The sequence below is a fragment of the Mesocricetus auratus genome, unplaced genomic scaffold, assembly GCF_017639785.1.
Source record: "Mesocricetus auratus isolate SY011 unplaced genomic scaffold, BCM_Maur_2.0 Super-Scaffold_100003, whole genome shotgun sequence".
Lineage (NCBI taxonomy): Eukaryota > Metazoa > Chordata > Mammalia > Rodentia > Cricetidae > Mesocricetus > Mesocricetus auratus.
The window spans coordinates 97,640,627-97,661,894 of NW_024429188.1; the positions used below are offsets into that span (position 1 = coordinate 97,640,627).

Consider the following 21,268-nt stretch of genomic DNA (forward strand, 5'->3'; position numbering starts at 1 on the left):
GGGTTTTTCTCTATTTTGGAGATTGTCCTGGAAATTGCTCGGTAGACCAGGCTGGCCTCGAACTCACAGAGATCCGCCTGCCTCTGCTTCCCAAGTGCTGGGACTAAAGGCGTGCGCCACCAACACCTAGCGAGATCCAATCTCTTAACAAGAGCAGGTTAATAACAAACATGCATTGGTTTAATACAAAGTCAATTATGATTGCTGACAAAGACAGCTTTGTAAAATACTACCAAAATTATTATAGTCAGGTGCAATTATGAACCAACTGAATATATTAAAATAATTTAACAATGCATAATTAAAACAAAAACAGTGCAAAATACATGTTTTTTTCATGACAGGGATTCTCTGTGTGGCCTTGGCTGTCCTGGAACTCACTTTGTAAACCAGGCTGGTCTTAAACTAACAGAGATCTGCCTGCCTGTCTCCTGAGTGCTGGGATTACACGCATGTGCCTCCACTGCCCAGCCAAAATACACAGGTTTTTATTTATTTATTTATTGTGTGTGTGTGTGTTCGGTACAATAAGGCCTTTTACTTAGAAACTATATTTTATCCTAGCAATATACTCACCAAACTAACTCCAAAAGTATGTGGTAACAAACATTTCATTAGGATAAAAACCCATTGTGAAATATCGTATTTCTAGAAATCAAAATTTTAAACATACAAAGGTAGACCCAATGATCATTTTTTTGCCAGAAGCATCCAAATAATTTTAGGTAAATAGATTTTTTTTATATCTTGCAGTAAGCTAGCATAAATTCTACCCATATGTTGGCAGAATCTCTCTCCGCTGAATGGAAAGGATGGGACATTAATAGTTACTTCCTTTCTCTTTTTTGAAGACAGTCTCCTATAAACCCATCTGACTTCAGATTTATTATGTAGCCAAGGATGACTTTAAACCTCTGCTTCTCTTGCCTCTACCTCCCCAGGGCACACACTGCACCAACTGAGCTAACTCTCCTATATTATCAATAGAGTTACTGTTCTAAGGTTATAGATCAGTTGAGGCATCAGGGTTTTTTTTTAACAAGAAATAATTGAATATTAATTTCTAGTATGTAGAAAGCAGTCAATTGAAAAACAAAAGTATTATACCATGATGATTGTTGGTATACATAATGATGGTCTTGGATTAACTAACTCCTTCTCTGGATGGTTTTAATGCTGTCCAGTGTAACCAAGGGTTTTAGAAATGGGTGACCCACATGTGTGATAAAGGGCTATAAATACATCTCCTAACTCAAGAATAAGATTACGCAGAGCTGTATTTTGAATAACTTGAACTTGGCTGAGCATTCATATTCCAATATGCTTACATACACATCACTGAGGTACTGACTTGTTTTATTTTTCCATAGTGGAAATGGATTTAATCACATTGTCTCTTCCTGTAGATCAGCCTCACAGGCATAAGGCAGTTCAGGTGTGCTGCTGGAACCCCCGACTTTAATGGCATTAGCAATATCTCACATGTGTGTAGGGGGGGGTACTAATGGCATGTGTTAGCACTACCTTAGCCTATGAAATATGAAGGAGATCAGAAAATTCCTAAAACATATAAAATGGGTGCTCTTTATTTTATGCAAATTGTACGTAATTTGATTTCATACAAATTCTGAACTTGAAAGTCACTTTTGGGGAGAAGGAATACGGGTCGTGACCAAGTTGTGTGATGGTTAGCTGCCCCCTGACATCGTAAGAAAGTTGTATTCATTTATCATCTTCCAAGCATAATCTAGGCTTCTGGCAAATTAGACCCAACCACTTTGTTCTACATTCACTTTCAGGGGGTGGGTGAACCCTCCTTGGGATTTTCAATTCCCCTTGTAACTCCGCCATTCTGGAACACTATGAAGGGCTCAGAGTGTCTGGAATTATGGGATTTATGCCGTGTGCTAAGTGCCCTCACCTGGACCTGTAATGGTTAGCTGCAGAAACAAAGTCCCCTTTTGCTGGAGCTGTCCCCACTAGATTCTCCCCTCTCCTATCCTCTGTATGGCCCTCTCCCGCGGCGGGCCTTCCCCATTGGCCAGCCAAAGACAACCGACTGGAGCAGCCAATGGGAGCCGCCCTCTTGAACATTCAGAGGGTGGGTGCTCGTGGTGTGATGAGGGGAGGCTGGCGCCTGGTACGCGCCCCCTACATCTGGCAAGTCTTTGACAGAAACTGTAACACCCCCTCCACACTCACACCCGCGCCCCGTGTCTGCCTCCTTTCAGCTGCGTGCCCCCACACACAAGCCCCTGCGTGTACTGGTGTCCGGTCAGTGCCCTCCCCAATTCCTTAGTGCACCTGCTTACTCAGGAAGAATGAATACCTCTTTATCCTGAGGCTTGGGGGAGGCAGGGAATCACACCGGTACAGCTGTCAGCCGCTGTGGAGGGGAAAGGGGTACAGCAGATCCCCCACCTCCTAGTGCTGCGCCGGACCCGAAGCTCTCCAAGTGATGTCTTAGGGTACAGCTCTCTTTGTCCTTCGCAGCTGTACTCACTGACCACTGACCCTGTGCGCTCTAAGTTAAGTGGGGGTGGGAAGCCGGAAACCCACCACAGAACTGGCAACAAGAAGGGAAGGCTATTCTGAGGTGGTGCGAGCCGCTCTGCTCATCCCTTCCCTGTTCTGCTTAGGCTTTCTTCCTCCAGTGTGTCCCTGGGGTCCAGACAGGGGAGGGTCTGGGCAAAGGCGCGGCACAGCCTGAGCCTGCAGTCCTGGTGCTTACACACAGGCAGAAGGAGGGGGCTCAAGGCTGCCCGGCTCTCCGTTTCTTCTCTCTCAAGCTTTTGTGTCTGTGCCTTGGAGCTGCAAGGAGGGTGCACTGGGGAAGGAGGAGGGGTGCCTAGGGTGAGTGCACCCCCTTCAAGCGCGCGCGCACACACACGTTGCCGGCGCACGCACACACAAGCGGACACACACTTCAGACACGCTCACGCGCGCGCGCACACACACACACACATACACACACACTCACACGCACAAAGCTCTCTCGCCTTGAGCACACTAACGTGGCCGCTTTCTTTGTGTGGAGCCCTCAAGTGGGGTTGGGACCCTGGTCCTGTCCCGGGGAGATGGCGCAGCCCATCCTGGGCCATGGGAGCCTACAGCCCGCCTCAGCTGCTGGCTTGGCATCCCTAGAGCTCGACTCATCGATGGACCAGTATGTGCAGATTCGAATCTTCAAAATCATCGTGATTGGGGACTCCAACGTGGGCAAGACCTGCCTGACCTTCCGCTTCTGCGGGGGGACTTTCCCAGACAAGACTGAGGCCACTATCGGTGTGGACTTCAGGGAGAAGACCGTGGAAATCGAGGGCGAGAAGATCAAGGTGATCCAACTGGTCAGGTCCGGGAAGGGAGGGACCTGGGGAGGGGGTTTCGCCTGGGGTATAGCTCTGGTGATAATAAATGTCTAGCTTTGGCTGTGTCGCCACCTGCCGAGCTCAAGACCCTAGCCACATCCTCACCCCTTTTCGCTTCTTTCAGGGACCCCATCCCCACCTAACCCAATTTTTCTGGCAAGCCAGAGTGGTTGCATTCTTACCTTTTGCCCTCGCTCTACAGCTCCTACCTGGAAAAGCAGGTTTGAAATTGTTCTCGACCCTGAGTGGGAGAGACACCCCTGAGCGGAGGGTCTGAGAGACATCTCTGGTGCTAGTCGTGTGGGATGAATGTCAAAGCACTTTACACATTTGAGGTCTTTTTACCTCTTGGGTGCCAATAGGCTGCAAAAAAAATAATACCATCTTGGCTAAGCCTGTGACATTAGAGGTTGGGGATTCATGGAGGATGGAAACTACTTTGTTTTAAATTATAGTTTACACTTAAGATTAGGGCTGAGTTGGAATGGGGGTGGAGTGGAGAGATGCTTGTGTCACAAAGCCATGAGTCCTTTTAAGATTGAGACAGTCACCAAAACTTGTTGTCTGGGGCCATTCCCACTCCAGGGCTTGCTTCTCTGCTTGCTTTGGGGAACCTAATGAACGAAGTGCCCATTACTCATTCTGCTGGCATTGTCTTCAGAAAGCCTCTTGGGAAAACGTAGAGCAACTTATCTGAGAGCCAGGGGAAGTGCCTTGACTCTCTCCCCATAGTGTATTAAGTAGGTCAAGCAAAAAATATTTTGTATGTTCATTGAGTGCAGTACAAGTAGAAACTCGGTAAGATAAGGAATGTGTCACTGTTCAGGGAGGAGGTGCCAGGAAGCAGTACATGGCAAGGGCAGCTTTGTGTGGCATGGAAATCTAAGGAGGCACCGGGATACTAAAGACCAGTTCCTCCAGACTCACAGTTGGCCTTTGCTTGAGCCTGTAATTGGACCCCAGGGAGGTCCAAAGGTGAAGGTAAACTTTTTGCTGGTCAAGCAACTGAAGTAGCCACATGTCCTGTCCTGTCTTCTAAGTGAAATGCAAAGAACTGGGGAGCTGGAGGGGCTGATGAAACCTCCCAAATTGTGCAAGGTTTCTTGGTGATTAAAATGATTGCATTTTAAAATGGCTCCAGAATACAAGCCAGGACACTGCACTTCAGGAAGACTGGTAGAAGATAAGGAAGAGACACTGGGTCGGGGAGATAGTACATTCTTTTGAACTTGTGATCTTTTTTGCTTCTTTTACTTTTGAGGAGACGGGGTTGCTTCATGTCTCTTTAAAATCCATGTGGGTATCTGTCACTATCTTTTTCAAGGACTCTCATGTTGAATGTTTGCACAAGTCAGGGCTTCTTTCTCTGTGGTGTCTGGTTTCTTTAATATATGGCTCTCAGGCACTGGAAAGCCTAAGACTTTTTTTTTCCAAAGTAGAAATAAATCAATGGATGCATTTTGAAACACCTTCAAAATCATTCATGTTTAATGTTATCATTTATTGAAAATAAAGCGTTATGATGAACTAGAGTTCCCTGGGCTTGCAAGTCAGGCCAGGGTGGTAAGGCCATCTGGAATTTGAGTGGTGGGAAAAATGAGTATGTGGGGGTCTAGGGGAAAAGAGAGATGAATGGGGGGAGAAATGAGGGGCGGGAGGAGAATAGTGGATGGAGTCACTATCCAATGACCTTGGGGAGGGTTTTAAACCACCCCTCCCTTCCTATCACCCCTGTATCTAACCAAATGGGTTTCAGAGTCTCTGCCAAATATCCCAGACTTTTTTCCCAGAGGGCAGAGCCTGTGACAGTGTGACTCACTAGAAACAGAGATCAGCACAACACCACGTGCAGATAAGTGCTTAATATATGGGCTTGGGGGAAGATGATCATTTCAAGAGGACAAAGCCTTGTAACAGTTCAAGGAGGGACCTCTGAGGACAAATTCGGCAAGAACCCTCAGTAGAGTGTCAGCCCTGGGAGATGGGGAACCTGCTCCCCTTTAAGCTGATGAAGCACCAAGGCCAAAACTGGCAGGTGAGAGACCAGCGTGTCTGGAAGATGGCAGAGCATGGCAACTGGCAGGAGACCAAGAAGGAAGTAGATTGTGCCTCGTGCTTTGACTGCTTGAGAGGAACAAGTGCCAAACCTGCTTGGAAGATGACTGTCAAAGCTAGTCGCCCATCGGGTGAGAGAACGGTGCAGTGTGGTTGACTGAGATGGCCTTAGAGCTCTCAGGCAGCAATAGTAGGCCGTCGGATTCTAAATATATATTTTATATTCAAAATATAAAATAAAAGCCCTGGCAGCGGAGTGGTAGAGACTCCTCAACCAGCTTTTCTCAGTTCTAGAATGGGATACAACCTCTCCTAGGCTTGCCCCCTTGTGTCCCAGGGGTGGCACACATAAAAACCTCTGCTGGGGAAGCCTGATTTGCCATATTCGGAGCTACAAGTTCCTTATCAGGGCCGTCCTTAGGAGACTGAAGCCCCATTCATTTTCTCCGATCGCCATGACTCCACTTGTATACCTCATAACATTTACAATCCAATGTTTCCTGGTTAATACATATTTTAAAATCCCCATGGTAAGGGTAGAGAGTTAACTCAGAGGTTAGGAGCACTTGAACCCAGGTCCTGTGCAATAACAAGTGCTCTAGGTCCTGGGTTCAATTCTCAGCACTCACACAGTGACTCATAGCTATCTATAACTATAGTTTCAGGAAACGGAGCACCTACATGTTCACCACAAAACACTCATACACACAAAATACATCTAAAATAAATTTAAAAAGAACCGCCTCCAATAATTGGGGGTTAATAATTGAAAGTTTCTATTTGTTGGGGCTGGAGAGGTGGCTCAGTGGTTAAAAGCACATATTCCTCTTTCAGAGGACTCTGTACTTCCAGTGCTAGGGATACCTGATGCCTCTGGCCCCCACAGACACATTCAGTCATGTGCACATACCTGCACATAATTACAAATAATAAAAATAAACAGAAACTAAACAAAAATTCTTCTGTTCATTGCCTAAACAAAGGCCAGACTAGTCATTTTATGTCTTACTTGATACAGCAACCCTAGGAGTTAAGATTTTTAAATATTTTCAGTTAAGAAATCTGCATGGAGAGAGAGAGAGAGAGAGAGAGAGAGAGAGAGAGTGTGTGTGTGTGTGTGTGTGTGTGTGTGTGTGTGTGTAAGTCACATGTGTTCCACAGTGCACATGTGGCGGTCAGAGGACAACTTGTGGAACCCGTTCTTTCTTTCCACCCTATGAGTTTCAGGAATTGAAATCAGGACATTAGGCCGGGTGCCAAGGGTTGAGCTATCTTGCCAGCCTAGAATCTGGATTTTTATCATTTTTCTTTGACAGCTAAAGAGACTGAGTTTGAGGAGAATGAAATAGCTTGCCCATAGGCATAGGGATCTTTTGTGATTGCTAGGGTTTCAACTGTGATCCAGAGCACATGTTCTTTACATTGAGCTCTACTTTAGAAGGTAATATGTAGCCCCCTGGATCGGGAGTGATGATAGACTACCAAGCAGTTTGTCTTATTGTGCATAGGCAAGAAACTCAAGGCTAGGGCCCAAGGATCCAGGCACCGTAAAGTTATCTCCTTTAGATGTGGGGGTATAGTTCAGTGGTGTAGTATGTTTTTAGCATATATGAGGTCTCGGTTCATATCCCCAGCACCACTAAAAAAAATAAAATTCAGCCGGGCGGTGGTGGCGCACGCCTTTAATCCCAGCACTCGGGAGGCAGAGGCAGGCGGATCTCTGTGAGTTCGAGGCCAGGCTGGACCGACAGCCTCCAAAACAATACAGAGAAACCCTGTCTCGTAAAACCAAAAAAAATTAATTAAATAAAAATAAAATTCAAGTAAGAAGTCTGTTTTTCTTGCACCCAAGACACTCAACAGAGTACTTGGAGTTTACTGTTCACACCTTGACGGTCTCACTTTGGGAATGAGAATTACAGGTGTCCAGAGCTAGAAAAGACCTTAGAAAAAAGTTCTCATTTTGCAGGTAGGGAACTGGAGCTCCAAGAGGGAAAGTGACTGACCTGAGATCAAACAAGATCAAGCCTACAATGAGGGCCTACTAATCCTTTTTCTGCTGCTTTCTGCATTTCCTATTGCCAGGCTTAGAAGAGTACATAAGTCCTAAGTCCATTTAACCCAGAAGGCTATCTGTTTGAGCAGCCTGGAGAAACACAACACAGGAAAGCTGGCAGCTTTTCCTGATCAATCTGGGAAAGATGGAGACATCTTCCAACTCCCAAAGGAAGGGAGGAGCTTCTCTTAATAACCATTATGCATTATGTATGTGTCACCTACAGGGTTAGCTAAACCATATTGTGTCTGTCTGGGGCTAAAAGATCAGAAACCAATGAATAGGGCTGGGGGTGGGTAGGCATTGCTGAACCATTCTTGGTAAAATTTCCAGAAAGTAACCCTTCTGTCTGGTTTGGGTATTCCTACAAGCTAAGCAGCACCACAGTGGGTCAGCCATGGCTATAGGCAGGCATGGCCCAGATGCAGGGTTCTCCCCCTCTGCTGATCACTGGGGAAAACACCTTCCTGTGTTACATTACTAAGTGCAAGCAGGCTGAACTCAGTGTGCCTTACAAGCAGCCTGCAGTCAGAATGACATCATGTCTTCTGTGGGGCTTCTAAGCTTCCATCTTCTGTCAGATAGCTTAATGGTTAATTATCCATCACTGTGTGCATCCCTCGTTGCATTCTCCCTTTCTTCCTCTCCATCTTCCTTCCACTCCTTCTCTTTCCCCCTTCAATTTTCTCCCTTCCCGAGTGTGTGTGTGTGTGTGTGTGTGTGTGTGTGTGCGCGCGCGCGTGCGCATGCCTGTCTGTCTGTCTTTGTCTCTATCCTTTTCACTGCCATGTGTGTCAGCTGTGTGTATGTGTGCATCTTAGATACATTTGGGACACTCCAACTAATTAGTAAAAAGATTTCTTTTAGCCAAGTGGTGGTGGCACACGCCTTTAATCCCAGCACACAGAAGGCAGAGGCAGGCAGATCTCTGTGAGTTTGAGGCTAGCCTAGTCTATGGAGCTAGTTCCAGGACAGCTTGGCTACACAAAGAAACCAGTTTTGAAAAACCAAAGGGGGAAAAAAAAGATTTATTTTAAACGTTCCCCATTATCCATGGGAGTATCCACCAAAGGTTGTAAATGTTTCTCTTTTTTGTATAGAATGATGCCAGATATGTCTCCTAGATAAAAAAAAAATACCCAGGTCAGCTAAGAAGGATGGAGGGCTTGCTGAAGCTCATTCAGGCAGGGATGTGGCAGCTCTCACCCCATGCCCCTCAATCCTTGCCCATCACCCCATTAATCTGGGCCTATCCCAAGGCACTCATGGGAAGATAATGCATCTTTCTCCCTGCTTCTTCTCACTGGTTGCCCTTGTCCTGTTTCAAGCTTCTAGAGCCAAGCTTTGCAGAATGAGAACCAGTAGAGGCGAGGCACAGTGCCAAAGGTTTGATGTGCTTTCTGGGACAATGATAACAACGGATATTCACTGAGCACTTCACATCTTTTTTTTTTTTTTTTTTTTTTTTGTTTTTCAAGACAGGGTTTCTCTGTATTGTTTTGGAGGCTGTCCTGGAACTCGCTCTGTAGACCAGGCTGGCCTTGAACTCACAGAGATCCGCCTGCCTCTGCCCCCCCGAGTGCTGGGATTAAAGGCGTGCGCCACCAACGCCCGGGGAGCAAAAGCTTCTTCTCATTTGTCATCTCATTGGATCACCCTAGCAACAACAGGGAAGTTCACGTCCCCGCTATAAAGATGAGGAAAGTAAGGCTCAGCTCCTAAGGAGAAGGCAGAATGCTGCCTTTCCAGCTTCACTTACGCCATCAACTGTCCATGTTGATTCAGTGGTGGTGTCAGGCCTGAGAGGAACAAAGAATGTGTGCAACTGGCCTTCTGTACTCAAGGGCTCCAACTAACTGAGAATTAAATATTTAGAAAAAAAGCAGGGCCTGGGGGTATAGCTCTGTTAGTAAACTGCTTGCCTAGCAAATATGAGGCCCTGAGTTCAATCCTGGCCCCATGAGGTATACCTGAAATCCTAGCACTCGGGGAATACCTGAAATCCTAGCACTCGGGGAATAGAAACAGGAAAATCAGAAACTCAAGGTCATCTTTGGCTACAGAAGGAGTTTGAGGCAGGTCACTCTGATCTATATGAGATCCTGTGTGTGTGTGTGTGTGTGTGTGTGTGTGTTGGGATGTATGTGTGTGTATGTGCATGCACACATGCAGGTGTGTGCACATATGCATCTACCCAAACACATACAGACTTTTTTCTTATGCCCTAAACAATACATTATGCCAAGTATTTTTGATCATTTGCCTTGTGTCAAACATTATAAGAAGAGATACTTTAAAACATGTAGAAAGAGATGTGCATCGTTTTACAAAGGGCATTTAAACTTCCATGATTTGGGCATCTGGGGGCTTCTGGAATCTATTAGGCACTGTCGGGCATATCCAAGGAATGCCAACAAGACATACCAGATGAGGATGCTGGAGCTGAGAAAGGACACACAACTAGCACGTGATTTGGGGAAAGATTTGAATTCCAGTTGGTTTGACTCTGCTGTATCCTACTGGCTCTCTGAGAGTGATGAGCATCTCAGGTATGTGTAGCTAAGCGGCAGGCCTCAATCATGTCCACTGGGAAGGAAAGAAAAAGGAGGGGAAGCATCTCCTTTCACTTCCTAGCAAGGATGAAAGGACCGTGAGGGTGCTGAGGACAGGAAAACTGCATCCCCAGACACAGAAGCCCATTCCATGTATCCAGTGAGCATGACTGACGTCCTTCCCTTTTAGAGGTTTTGAGGCCATACCCACTAGTTCTTGTTTTCTGCAGGGAGTAGCCTGCTTCCGGGCTTATGTCTCATCACAGACAGAGATGCAAAAAACTTTGGATGTGGTTTCTATAGAGCTGGATTTGCAGCAATAACTACCTCTGAACTCCCAAGCCTCTACATGAAAGATTCAAGGCTTTCTTTGTAGCTTCAGAAAGGCAGAGGAGAGCTCCAGCAGAGGGGCTCTCCCTACAGTTCTGGCAACTTGGGTGGTGTACACAATTAGGAAGCCAAGGAAAAGCCAAACAGCCAACCTTACTCAGTTCAAACACCTCACACATTCCCACCCGTGTTCCTGCAGGTATTTTTAGAATCCTGAGCTCATGGTGTTAAAGCATCTGCCACACGCCTGAGGGCCGACAGGGACTCAGCTTCACTCAGAGGCAAAAATTAAGACAAGCGGAGAGTGGGGGTGGGAAGCGGAGATCTGGAGCCAAGTGGAAATGATATTCCTGTACTAGGCCTGTTTTTTTCCCCCGCGACCTCCATCCCTCTCCCTACACCTCTCTCCATTCTCCTCTTTCTTGCTGTTCAGAGAACCAGAGAGGTAGAAGGAATAAAAATCATTTTTTTTGTCTCTGCTTAGAGAAATAAAAAAGTCTTTTGAGGATTTTTGATTTCGTGTGTAACCAAATCAGATACTTTCTCTGAAATGGCTTTGGCAGCTACCTGAGCTGTCCAACAGCTGGTAGTTCTAGTGGCTCAGGCCAAGACTGCTTTAGATCCCCGCTGCCGCCACCACCTCAATAATGTACAATCCAAAGTTGAAAGACCCTGCCTACACACAGTTTAGTCAGCAAGGGACCAGCAGCAGCACCAATGGAACAGAGAACACACAAGTGCATTCTGAATGATATGATGGATACCCAAAGAGAAATCGATATTCCTAAGAAAAGAGATTATAGAGAAGTTAGAAAAGATTCACAGATGGGGACACTGGACAGTTGGCTCAGTGGTTAAGAGCATTGGCTGCTCTTCCAGAGGTCTAGGGTTCCATTCCAAGCACCCTTATGATGGCTGATAACCATGTGCCTGTATGTAATTCCAACTCCGAGGATCTGCTGTTCTCTCCTGGTCTCTGAAGGCACTGCAAGCATGTGGTGCATAGACATAGGTTCAGACAAAACACCCACACATGGAAAATAGAAATGATAAAATTATAAACCTTTGAAATAGTAAAGATTCCAACCAAGCATGGTGGTCCATGCCTTTAATGCCAGCACTTGGGATGCAGAGACAGGTGGATTTCTGTGAGTTCAGGGTCAGCTTGGTTTACATAGCGGGTTTCAGGACAGCCAGGAATAAATAGACAGACCTTGTCTCAAAAAAGCCCTCATCCCCGAAGAAAGCTTTGAGGATGAAGGTAGAGGTACAAGCTGAGTCTTTAAGAATGGATGAGATGGGGATAAAGATCTACTGTGGAAGGGTGGACTCGTGGACCACAGTCACAGAGAAAATGTGGATAAGTATCTTGAACGTAGGTAGGGATGGGTCAAATTAAGACAGACTGAAATATTTCCATTCGACACCACATGTAGGAGAGGGCCACCATAATTTCCTGGAGAGGAAGATGATACACAGGCACAAGCAGGGACGAAGGAGGCTAGTATGACAGCAACATTCAGGGGGCAATGGAATAGGGACAACCAGGAACCAAACGGCTGCTGTAGTTCAGAAAAAGGGAGAGGAGAGCCTGACCAGGGTCCCTGAGAGTCCGAATGGAAGTTGAGGCTGGTGGCAAATATCAGCAGCCCCAACACCAGGAGGCTGAGACAGAAGGACTGAGGCTTCTGTCAAAGAAAAATCCAAATAGAAGATGCGATTTCAAAAACTTCACCAAAAGATCCTGGAGGATGATGAAGGAGAGCCAGGAGAATGGAAACTGATGTTCAGAATGACAGTCCTATAAGATCTTTACTCAGCAGAGAGATTCAATTATATTCCATAGATTGTACCCACTGGCTGCTAATTCCAAATAAACACTGTAGAATTCATTTGAAGAATCATAGTAGTAAAATTAGTGACCACAACAAAATTTTGTTTGGTAACTGAGAATTTTTTTTTCGAGACAGGGTTTCTCTGTGTAACAATCCTGGCTGTCCTGGAACTCACTTTGTAGATCAGGTTGGCCTTAGACTTAACAGATATCCACCTGCCTCTACCACCCAAGTTCTGGGATTAACTGCCTGGCTGATAACTGAGAATTTTATAGGGTCTTGAGATCATCATTCTGAGCATGAATATGCGTTGTCCCAGACCCTGAATATATCACAGAAAATAAAATTTGACTTGAATATATGTTGACTCCCAGAGTAGTCCTCCTGGGAATTATGTCTGTGCATATGTTACTGATACCAGATTTTTCTCTTCATAAGTTGGCCTTTATCCCAAAAGCCAAGATGCAGAAGAAAAATAGAGCGAATTAAATTATCTTTTACATAACAAAGAAGTGAATTCAAAACTAAATTGAAAAACAGGTGTGGTGGCTCAAGCATGTAACTCCAGCACCATGGTGGCCGAGACAGGAGGGAGAATGATGACTTTGAAGTCAGCCTTGGCTACGTAATGAGATCTCATTTAAATAAACAAATAAAGCTAAATGAAGAGGGTTTGTTTTTCTTGACAGGGTTTCTCTGTGTTCCCTGGCTGTCTGGAACTCACTTTGTAGACCTGGCTGGACTTGAACTCACAGAGATTCACTTGCCTCTGCCTCCTGAGTGTTGGGATGAGAGCAGTGCACCACCACTGCCCGGCAATGGTGAGATTTTTAACACTAGTTTTTCTTTTCTTTCTTTTTTTTTTGGTTTTTTTCAAGACAGGGTTTCTCTCTGTGGCTTTGGAGGCTGTCCTGGAACTCACTCTGTAGACCAGGCTGGCCTCGAACTCACAGAGATCCATCTGCCTCTACCTCATGAGTGCTGGGATTAAAAGCATGTGCCACCACCACTCAGGACTATTTTTATTTTTAAAAGATCCATTGTTTTACATATATGAGTATTTTGCTTGCATGTATGTACAGTGCACTATGTTTACGCCAGGTGCTAGCCAAGGTCAGAAGAGGGCATCCAACCCCTTGGGACCGTAGTTACAGGCAGTTGTGAGTTACCTTATGGATACTGGAAATCTAACCTGGTCCTCTGCAACAAGTTATATTAACCACTGAGCCAACTCTCTGGCCCTTGTGTACTATTTTAAACTACAATCCTTTAGATTTTTCAGTTCTGTATTTTCATTCAGCAATTTTAAGAAGAAAAAAACTTAGCAAACTCTAAAACTCTGAGCTTTGTTAGGTCCATTCCGCTAATCTGCTATATCAGAACTTGTAACCTTGTTTTCTAATGCTTTCAAATTATGCGTTTTCTCATGTTTCCTTTTCCAACTTCACATATGGGTTTCTGTTGCAGGTTCAGGTGTGGGACACAGCAGGACAGGAACGCTTCCGTAAAAGCATGGTCGAGCATTACTACCGCAATGTACATGCTGTGGTCTTTGTCTATGATGTCACCAAGATGACCTCCTTCACCAACTTAAAAATGTGGATCCAAGAATGCAATGGGCATGCTGTGCCCCCACTAGTCCCAAAGGTGCTTGTGGGTAACAAGTGTGACTTGAGGGAACAGATCCAGGTACCCTCCAACTTAGCCCTGAAATTTGCTGATGCCCACAACATGCTCTTGTTCGAGACATCAGCCAAGGACCCCAAAGAAAGCCAGAACGTGGAGTCAATTTTCATGTGCCTGGCTTGCCGACTAAAGGCCCAGAAGTCCCTGCTGTATCGTGATTCTGAGAGGCAGCAAGGCAAGGTGCAGAAACTGGAGTTCCCACAGGAAGCTAACAGTAAAGCTTCTTGTCCTTGTTGAAACCAAATGGTGTAAATACAAGAAAATTAGCACTGGAGTTTTTTTTTCTTTCCCTTTTTTTCTGTGCCTGCATAATGCTGACACCTGCTTGTTTCCATACAAACTGATATCAAAATAAAATTTGTATAGATTACCACATGCCTTTATTTGTTTTTGATTTTTGTTTGTTTTTCGAGACAGCATTTCTCTGTATTGTTTTGGAGGCTGTCCTAGAACTCGCTCTGTAGACCAGACTGGCCTCGAACTCACAGAGATCTGCCTGTCTCTGCCTCCCGAGTGCTGGGTTTAAAGGCGAGTGCCACCAACGCCCGACTACCACATGCCTTTAATGTCTTGCTTTCTCCCAGGAAGACTTTTTTTTGTTTGATTGGAGTGATGAGGCCAGAAGCTAGGGCCTTGCATTTGATAAGAGCTCTATCACTGAGCTACAAACCTAGCCACATGAAGAGGTTTTGACAGTTGTTAAATTTTGGCTTGTTTGCTTGGATTTTTTCTTTCTTCTTTCTTTCCTTTTTTGTTTCTTCCTTCCTTCTTTCCTTCCTTTTTTTTTTGAGACAGGGTTTCTCAGTAGCTTTGGGGCATGTCCCGGAACTAGCTCTATAGACCAGACTGGCTTCCAACTCACAGATTTACAGAAATCTGCCTGCCTCTGCCTTCGAGTGCTGGGATTAAAGGTGTGTGCCACCACCGTCTGGCTTTGTGTTTTTGTTTTGTTTTGCTTTGAAGACAGGATCTCATTGTTCACCTCTGGCTGTCTTGGAACTCGATTTGTAGACCAGGCTGGCCTTGAACTCACAGAGACCCACCTGCCTGTCTCCTGAGTGTTGGGACTAAAGGTGTGAGCCACTACCACCTAGCCTGTGAAGTCTTGAAAGGAGATGTGGACTTAATATTTCCTGTATTCCCTAGGTGTGTGCCTTGGATCTTTCTTCCCCTTTTTCTTTCTTTTTAAATTTCTTTTTCTTTTTTTTTAATTTCTTTTTCGAGACAGGGTTTCTCTGTATTGTTTTGGAGGCTGTCCTGGAACTCGCTCTGTAGACGAATTCCCCTTTTTCTAAAGTGTAAAAGTAGGTTGCCTCTCTGGCTGGGCGTTGGCAGCGTACACCTTTAATCCCAGCACTCAGGAGGCAGAGTCGGGCGGGCAGATCTCTCTAAATTCGAGGCCACCCTGGTCTCCAGAGCGAGTTCCAGGACAGCCTCCAAAGCAATACAGAGAAACCATGTCTCGAAAAAACAAAAAACAACAAAAAAGAGGCTGCTTCACAATTCCAGTTCTTTCACGAAAATTCCATTCTTCACACATTTCATCATGAGAAGCTGATGTTTGTTCCATGTGACTCTTTCTTGGATGAGGAAAGGTTCAAGCTAACAGACAGAGATTATGCAAAGGATGCATGGAATATATGTTACAGGAGGACATATCTCCTATGTTCAAAGGCCCCGTGACTCAGTTACAAAGTTACACAATTACTCAGAAAAAAGAATTCAACAGCAGAGGTCTGGAAAGATGGATCCCAGTATTTAGTATCCTAATTAGAGCTGGTTTTCTTGTCAGCTGTCCCTACTTAATATCTTGCCTCTGCATTTTATCAAAAGAGCTTGTGTTCTTTTGTCTGTTGATTTGCTAACTAATGAAACCCGGGTTAGTATGCTTTCCCATGATTGAATATCTTACTACCATGACCCAGACTGTATTTGTTTTCTCAGAGGTCTGTATCCAGCAGGAGGATGTACTGTGGCCAAGGTCAGTGATGTTAAGGGCCATAACCTCAATTATTCAGAGAGTCCAAGGCCAGCTGCTGATCTGGGCACCACTGCCTAGGACTAGGTCAGAAAAGATCCTTAGTCCAGAATAACTGTATAAAACCAGGAAAGGGATTTAAGCCCACTTGGGGTGGGGTAGGAACAGCCATGTCCAGACAGATTTCTAGAAAGCAAAGTTTAATTTCTGCCATGTTTATTAGCAAATGCCAGTAGAGGTAGAGTTTATTATCTCGAAACACCTATGGAGACAGTGTTGCTGCCCTCCTTCATAGATACTTTTCTCCATTGGTCATCCCTCATCATCTTCCTGGAAGGGTACTTGCTTGTTTCAGAAAGGCCAGCTTAGGCTCTTGAACTACCTTTAAGTTTTCTGACGATGCCAGCACAATTTACACAGAGCAACAACCTGGCTTAACCCCTTGTTTTGATTCCAAGTCCTTCAGATGTCTGTGCCCCTAAGGGCTGTACAGGGGCATCAGGATTGATGAAATACCTCATCTGGGATTCTCTTAGATTGGTGCTTCTTAAATGCTGGTTCGAGCTAACTGTAGGATCTCAACTAGTTACAGTAGAGATTTCCAAAACACTCTATCTAGAAGCTCTAAAGTGGTGGTCAGGAATTAGAATCTCAAATGTCCATAGATGATTCTGTGGTGCCCTCATGTCTTTACGTGTATAGCTTTCCCTAAGCTTTCTGACAAGCTCTAAAATCAGAAACTATCTTTCTTGAGCCACAGCGGTAAAGACAGCTGTGTGAATAGGACACTCTGGGTTTCCAGGGAACTCAACCTGGTGAAGTGGATCCTTTCAGGTCCTAAACAAGAAAAATGAACCTATTTTGGTCATACCCATTGTCCTTGGGTTGTTTGCCTGAAACTAGTAGCTAAGAGCCTCTTAACTTCAAGAGACTTGGGAAGACTAATCCTGAGTAAAAACACTTCCACACTGAGTGCCTCTCTAGATGCAAGAGACAAAACTGACACTACAAGGAGAAATGCATGTATACCACGCGCCTCCTGCTGGCGAAGTTAGTGAAGGCAGCAAAGTGGTTTTCTGTTGAGTATTTCCTGGATGTTTGCCTAAGTAGCAGGAACAAATCCTGGCCTCAACTCGGGCACTTAGACACTAGGATGTCCTTACAAAAGGGAAATGGCCTGAAGGTGCCCTGCCATTACTCCCTGTCAAATCACTAGGGCTTTGCTCTCCCCAGGGAAGCCTATGAACCTACTATGTTAAGAACTATAGCAGACTCTGAAGCCAGGAAAAGTAGCTAGTCCTGATGCTTTGGGAATACACTGATATTGATTGTCTTAGGCTACAATGCAGCTGAATCAGAAAAATGAACTTTATGATTGGCTCTGCCTCCGTAGTTGTTACTTATTTCTTCCCTAATAATTAACAAAGCATTGTGACTTTGCGTTGAATCTTAGCCAACCAGAGGAAGCTTTAGGCACAACCATGGTTAAGAAGCCTGGTTTATTTGAGCCTACTCACAAACACTGTATGGAAATTAAGGGGTGTCAGGCAGTGGTGGCCCATGCCTTTAATCACAGCCCTCAAGAAGCAGAGACAGAGGCAGGTGGATCTTTGAGTTCAAGGCCAGCCTGGTCCACAGAACGCGTTCTAGGACAGCCAGGCCTACATAGAAAAACCTTGTCACAAAAAACAAACAAACAAGTAAATAAATACAAAGTCAAATAAAGGGGAGTTACCCCAAACACTGTCCTGCTTATTCTTACAGGGACCTCATCATATGGGAACAGTATCAGAATAGGTGATGAAGAGATTAGCTCTATTCTTCTTAGTTTGTGGGTGGGTTCCTTGGCAAGATCAATGAACCCAATTAATACAAGAACTGATTGAGGAGAGTTTGTTTCCAATTAATTTTTACATGTATACTGAAATTTTCACAATATTGAATTCTGAAGAAATGATCAAAGCATGATTCATTCATACTTTTTAGTTCAAGGACAATAAACCTGCAAAGCAATAATATGATCATTTGTTATCTGGACTAGGGTAAGGTATGAAATTCTAGGGACGACCTTACAAAGATACGTGGCAGGGTTTAGTCACTACTAAAGGTTACATCAGAGTTTGTTTACTCAAGGTCACTGAAGCCTTAACGACCAGTCTCTTGTGACCAAGGCCATATCCCAGCTTTGGTATGCGAAGGCCATCCCTCCTGAAAAAACATTATGCCTTGCTGCATGTAGAAAACACAGGCCAAATAGCCCTTCCTGAAGTTACATGTCCTCTAATGATTTCAGCTTGAAATAATTGTCCATGCTGGTTTATTTAGCCATGGTACTTCTTTAGGATTAACTCTAGTTTTCTGTCTCTATGTTTCCCACTGAATTAATAACAGCTCTTAGATTATTATTTTTTGACTTTTTGAGTCACTCTGTAGCTCAGGTTGTCCAGGAACTCAATATGTAACAGTTCAGGGCTGACTCTCCCAATTCTCCTGCCTCAGTCTCTTGGGTGCTAGGATGACAGGCATGCACTACCACATGATGGTCTTAGCAAGGGCTGTCATGCTTTATCCTCCTCACAATAGCCTCTGAGGCACATAATGAGCCAAGTATTTTGCCTAAGGCTACGTGGTTGCCAAGTATTGGAATAGGGTTGAACTCTGCTCTAACTGCACAGCCTGAAGCACAGTGCACACATCTCTTACCCCACTCCATCACAAACCTGAGAGGAGGAAATGCTCTTGGGCCTGAGGTTAGTGGTCACACATCTGTGACATTTAGGATACGCAGAGTAGATGGGGATTGATATTGGATGCCAGGGCTTGAGTTGGTTAAGCATCCTTAGAGTAGGGTTAGGCCAAAACTTGGGAGTTCATAGGCATAAGAACACCAAAACGTCGAAGAGAATGACAAGGGAAAGAAAGTCTAGGAACTAGTTGTTCTGAAACATAGAGCTATTTTACAGACACTTCTTGCAACATTTGGGAGATGGGAAGATATGATCTGTAAAATTATTTCTAGTTCACTATTCCTATAAAAATAAAAATATTAGGATCATGTACTACTTTTTATGGACATATACATACTAACCTAACTCTGAAGATATTGAAGATTTAGGCCACTAGATAAGGATTATATACTTGTCTAAAGATCAGAAGTCGGCTTTGAATAGTGGAAATTTTCTGATAAAGAAAATGCTTCAGAGGCTAGGTGTAGTTGGTTATTTTACTCTTTGGGGGCCTACCACCCAGCTCCCAAATAAATACACAGAGACTTATTCTTACTTATAAATGCCTGGCTTTAGCTTGCCTTGTTTCTTACCAGCTTTTCTAACGTGAATTAACTACATTTTGTCTCTGGGCTTTTTTACCTTTCTTTATTATAAGTCTTTTTTTCCTTCTTACTCCATGGCTCACTATGTGGTTGTGTGCCTCTGTGGCAGGCCCCTGGTGTCCTCTCCTTCTCCTTTTTTTGCTCCTCGATCCTCCTCTTTGCTCTCTTCCTGAGATTTCTCCTCCTATTTATTCTCTCTGCCTGGCAGCTCTACCTATCACTTTCTCCTGCCTAGTTATGGACCATTCAGCTTTTTATTATACCAGTCAGGTGTTTTAGGCAGGCAAAATAACACAGCTTCACAGAGTTAAATAAATGCAACATAAAAGAATGCAACACATCTTTGCATCATTAAACAAATATTCCACAGCATAACTTATTGTACCACATTTTAAACTAATATTCTACAACAGCTAGGGATATAGCTCAGTTTGGTAAAGTGCTTGCCTAGCCTTGGGTTCAATTCCCATTACCAGGAATGATGGCACATGCCTTTAATCTCCACACTCAGGAGGTGGAGGCAGTAGGATCTGAAGTTCAAGAACATCTTTTGGAGTTGGAGAGATGGCTCAGAGGTTAAGAGCACTGACTGCCCTTCCAGAGGTCTTGAGTTCAATTCCCAGCAACCACATGGTGGCTCACAACCATCTACAATTCAATCTGGTGTATATGTAATAAATAAATAAATCTTTAAAAAAAAGATCATCTTTTGGCCAGGTATGGTGGCTCAGGCCTTTAATCCCAGCATTTGGGAGGCAGTGGCAGCAGAGTCTCTGTGAGTTCAAAGCCAGCCTGGTCTACCTACATTAGCGAGTCACAGGACAGCCAAAGGTATGTTGACTGTTTCAACAAACAAACAAAAACATTGTCTGCTAGTGGCAAGTTCAGGCCAACCTGAGGGCTATGTGAGAATATGCTCCAGCTTGGGGTATAGCTCAGTGGTAGAGTATTGCCTAGCATGCATGAAGCCCTAAGTTCCATTTCTAGCACCACCACAAAAAAAATCAACCAAACCCCCAAAACCCACCTCCCTGAACCTCCCCCTCTAAAAAGAACCACACCACCACCAAGAAAAACCTTCAGTAATAAAAAGACAATGCTCTGATTTTTCTAAAATGAGGTAAGGAACATGGTACTTCTACCATGCAAATGTACTTCCTGATAACGATGTTATCTTCCAGAAAGATGTTAGCCTAGTTTTCTCGTATATACAATATGGTTGGAAATCATTTGTTCAGGAATTTTGGAAGGTTCAAAGAAGATAACTTAGGTGAAATGTAATTTTGTATATTTATAATATTGTATTTTCCATATATATATTGTTATTTTGAGACAGTCTCTCCATGAAGCCTTGGCTGGCTGGAGTTTTCTGTGTAGAACTGGTTAGCCACAAACTCATAGAGATCGATTTGCCTCCCAAGTGCTAGGATTAAAGGGTGTGCTCACACCAACCCTGAATTCTTTTGATTAAAATGAATGAAAATGGAAGGTCACACAATCTTTCCCCATTTAGTTTTAAAAGTAATTCTGTGTTGAATTTATATTTCTTTTATTCGGAGGCACTCACAGGTAACTAAGAGATCTAAGCCAACTTTAAAAATTATTTCAAATTGTATTCATGGCATGTGATCCAAGAAATGAGAGACAACTGGTTAAATAGCATACCCATTTACTAACAATTATTTTATTTGGAGACTCTGAAGATCTGTTAAATAGTAGTATCTCATTCTAGGGTTGGAAGATGGCTCAGCAGGAAAAGCCCATAGCTAAACCTTAGTTTGATCCCCAGAACCCACATGGTACATTTGATTTCCCAAAATGACTTTTGACTTCCACTTATGAACTATGGCATTTGCACACCCACACACATATACATATAATAAACGACTAAATAAATAAATGTAGTAAAATTAAACAAAAACCCTTCCTACTAGAAAATGCTATAATGTTCCTAATAATGGAGATTATGATGGAAAATATGGAACATAGAGAAAATGGAGACCAAGGGTAAAAGAACCCCAAGACTGAGTGACAGTATCTTTAATCTCCAAGAAAGGGCATACTTCTTAATTATTTC

General features: G+C 44.1%; 1 protein-coding gene across 1 annotated transcript; it reads left to right on the forward strand.

The window, feature by feature from the left end:
• Positions 1-2,417: 2,417 nt before the first annotated feature.
• Positions 2,418-14,252, forward strand: Rab33a (RAB33A, member RAS oncogene family). Its single transcript, XM_005076853.4, has 2 exons — positions 2,418-3,335; positions 13,664-14,252. The coding sequence occupies exons 1-2, from the start codon at positions 3,078-3,080 to the stop codon at positions 14,117-14,119; spliced, it is 714 nt and encodes a 237-aa protein (XP_005076910.1). The 5' UTR covers positions 2,418-3,077; the 3' UTR covers positions 14,120-14,252.
• The last annotated feature ends 7,016 nt before the right edge of the window (positions 14,253-21,268 follow it).

Excerpts from the sequence above, each read along its gene's own strand:
- Rab33a (XM_005076853.4), top strand. The coding sequence starts at position 3,078 with ATGGCGCAGCCCATCCTGGGCCATGGGAGCCTACAGCCCGCCTCAGCT. Across the intron at positions 3,336-13,663 it reads TCGAGGGCGAGAAGATCAAG|GTTCAGGTGTGGGACACAGC; the intron begins GTGATCCAACTG and ends TTTCTGTTGCAG.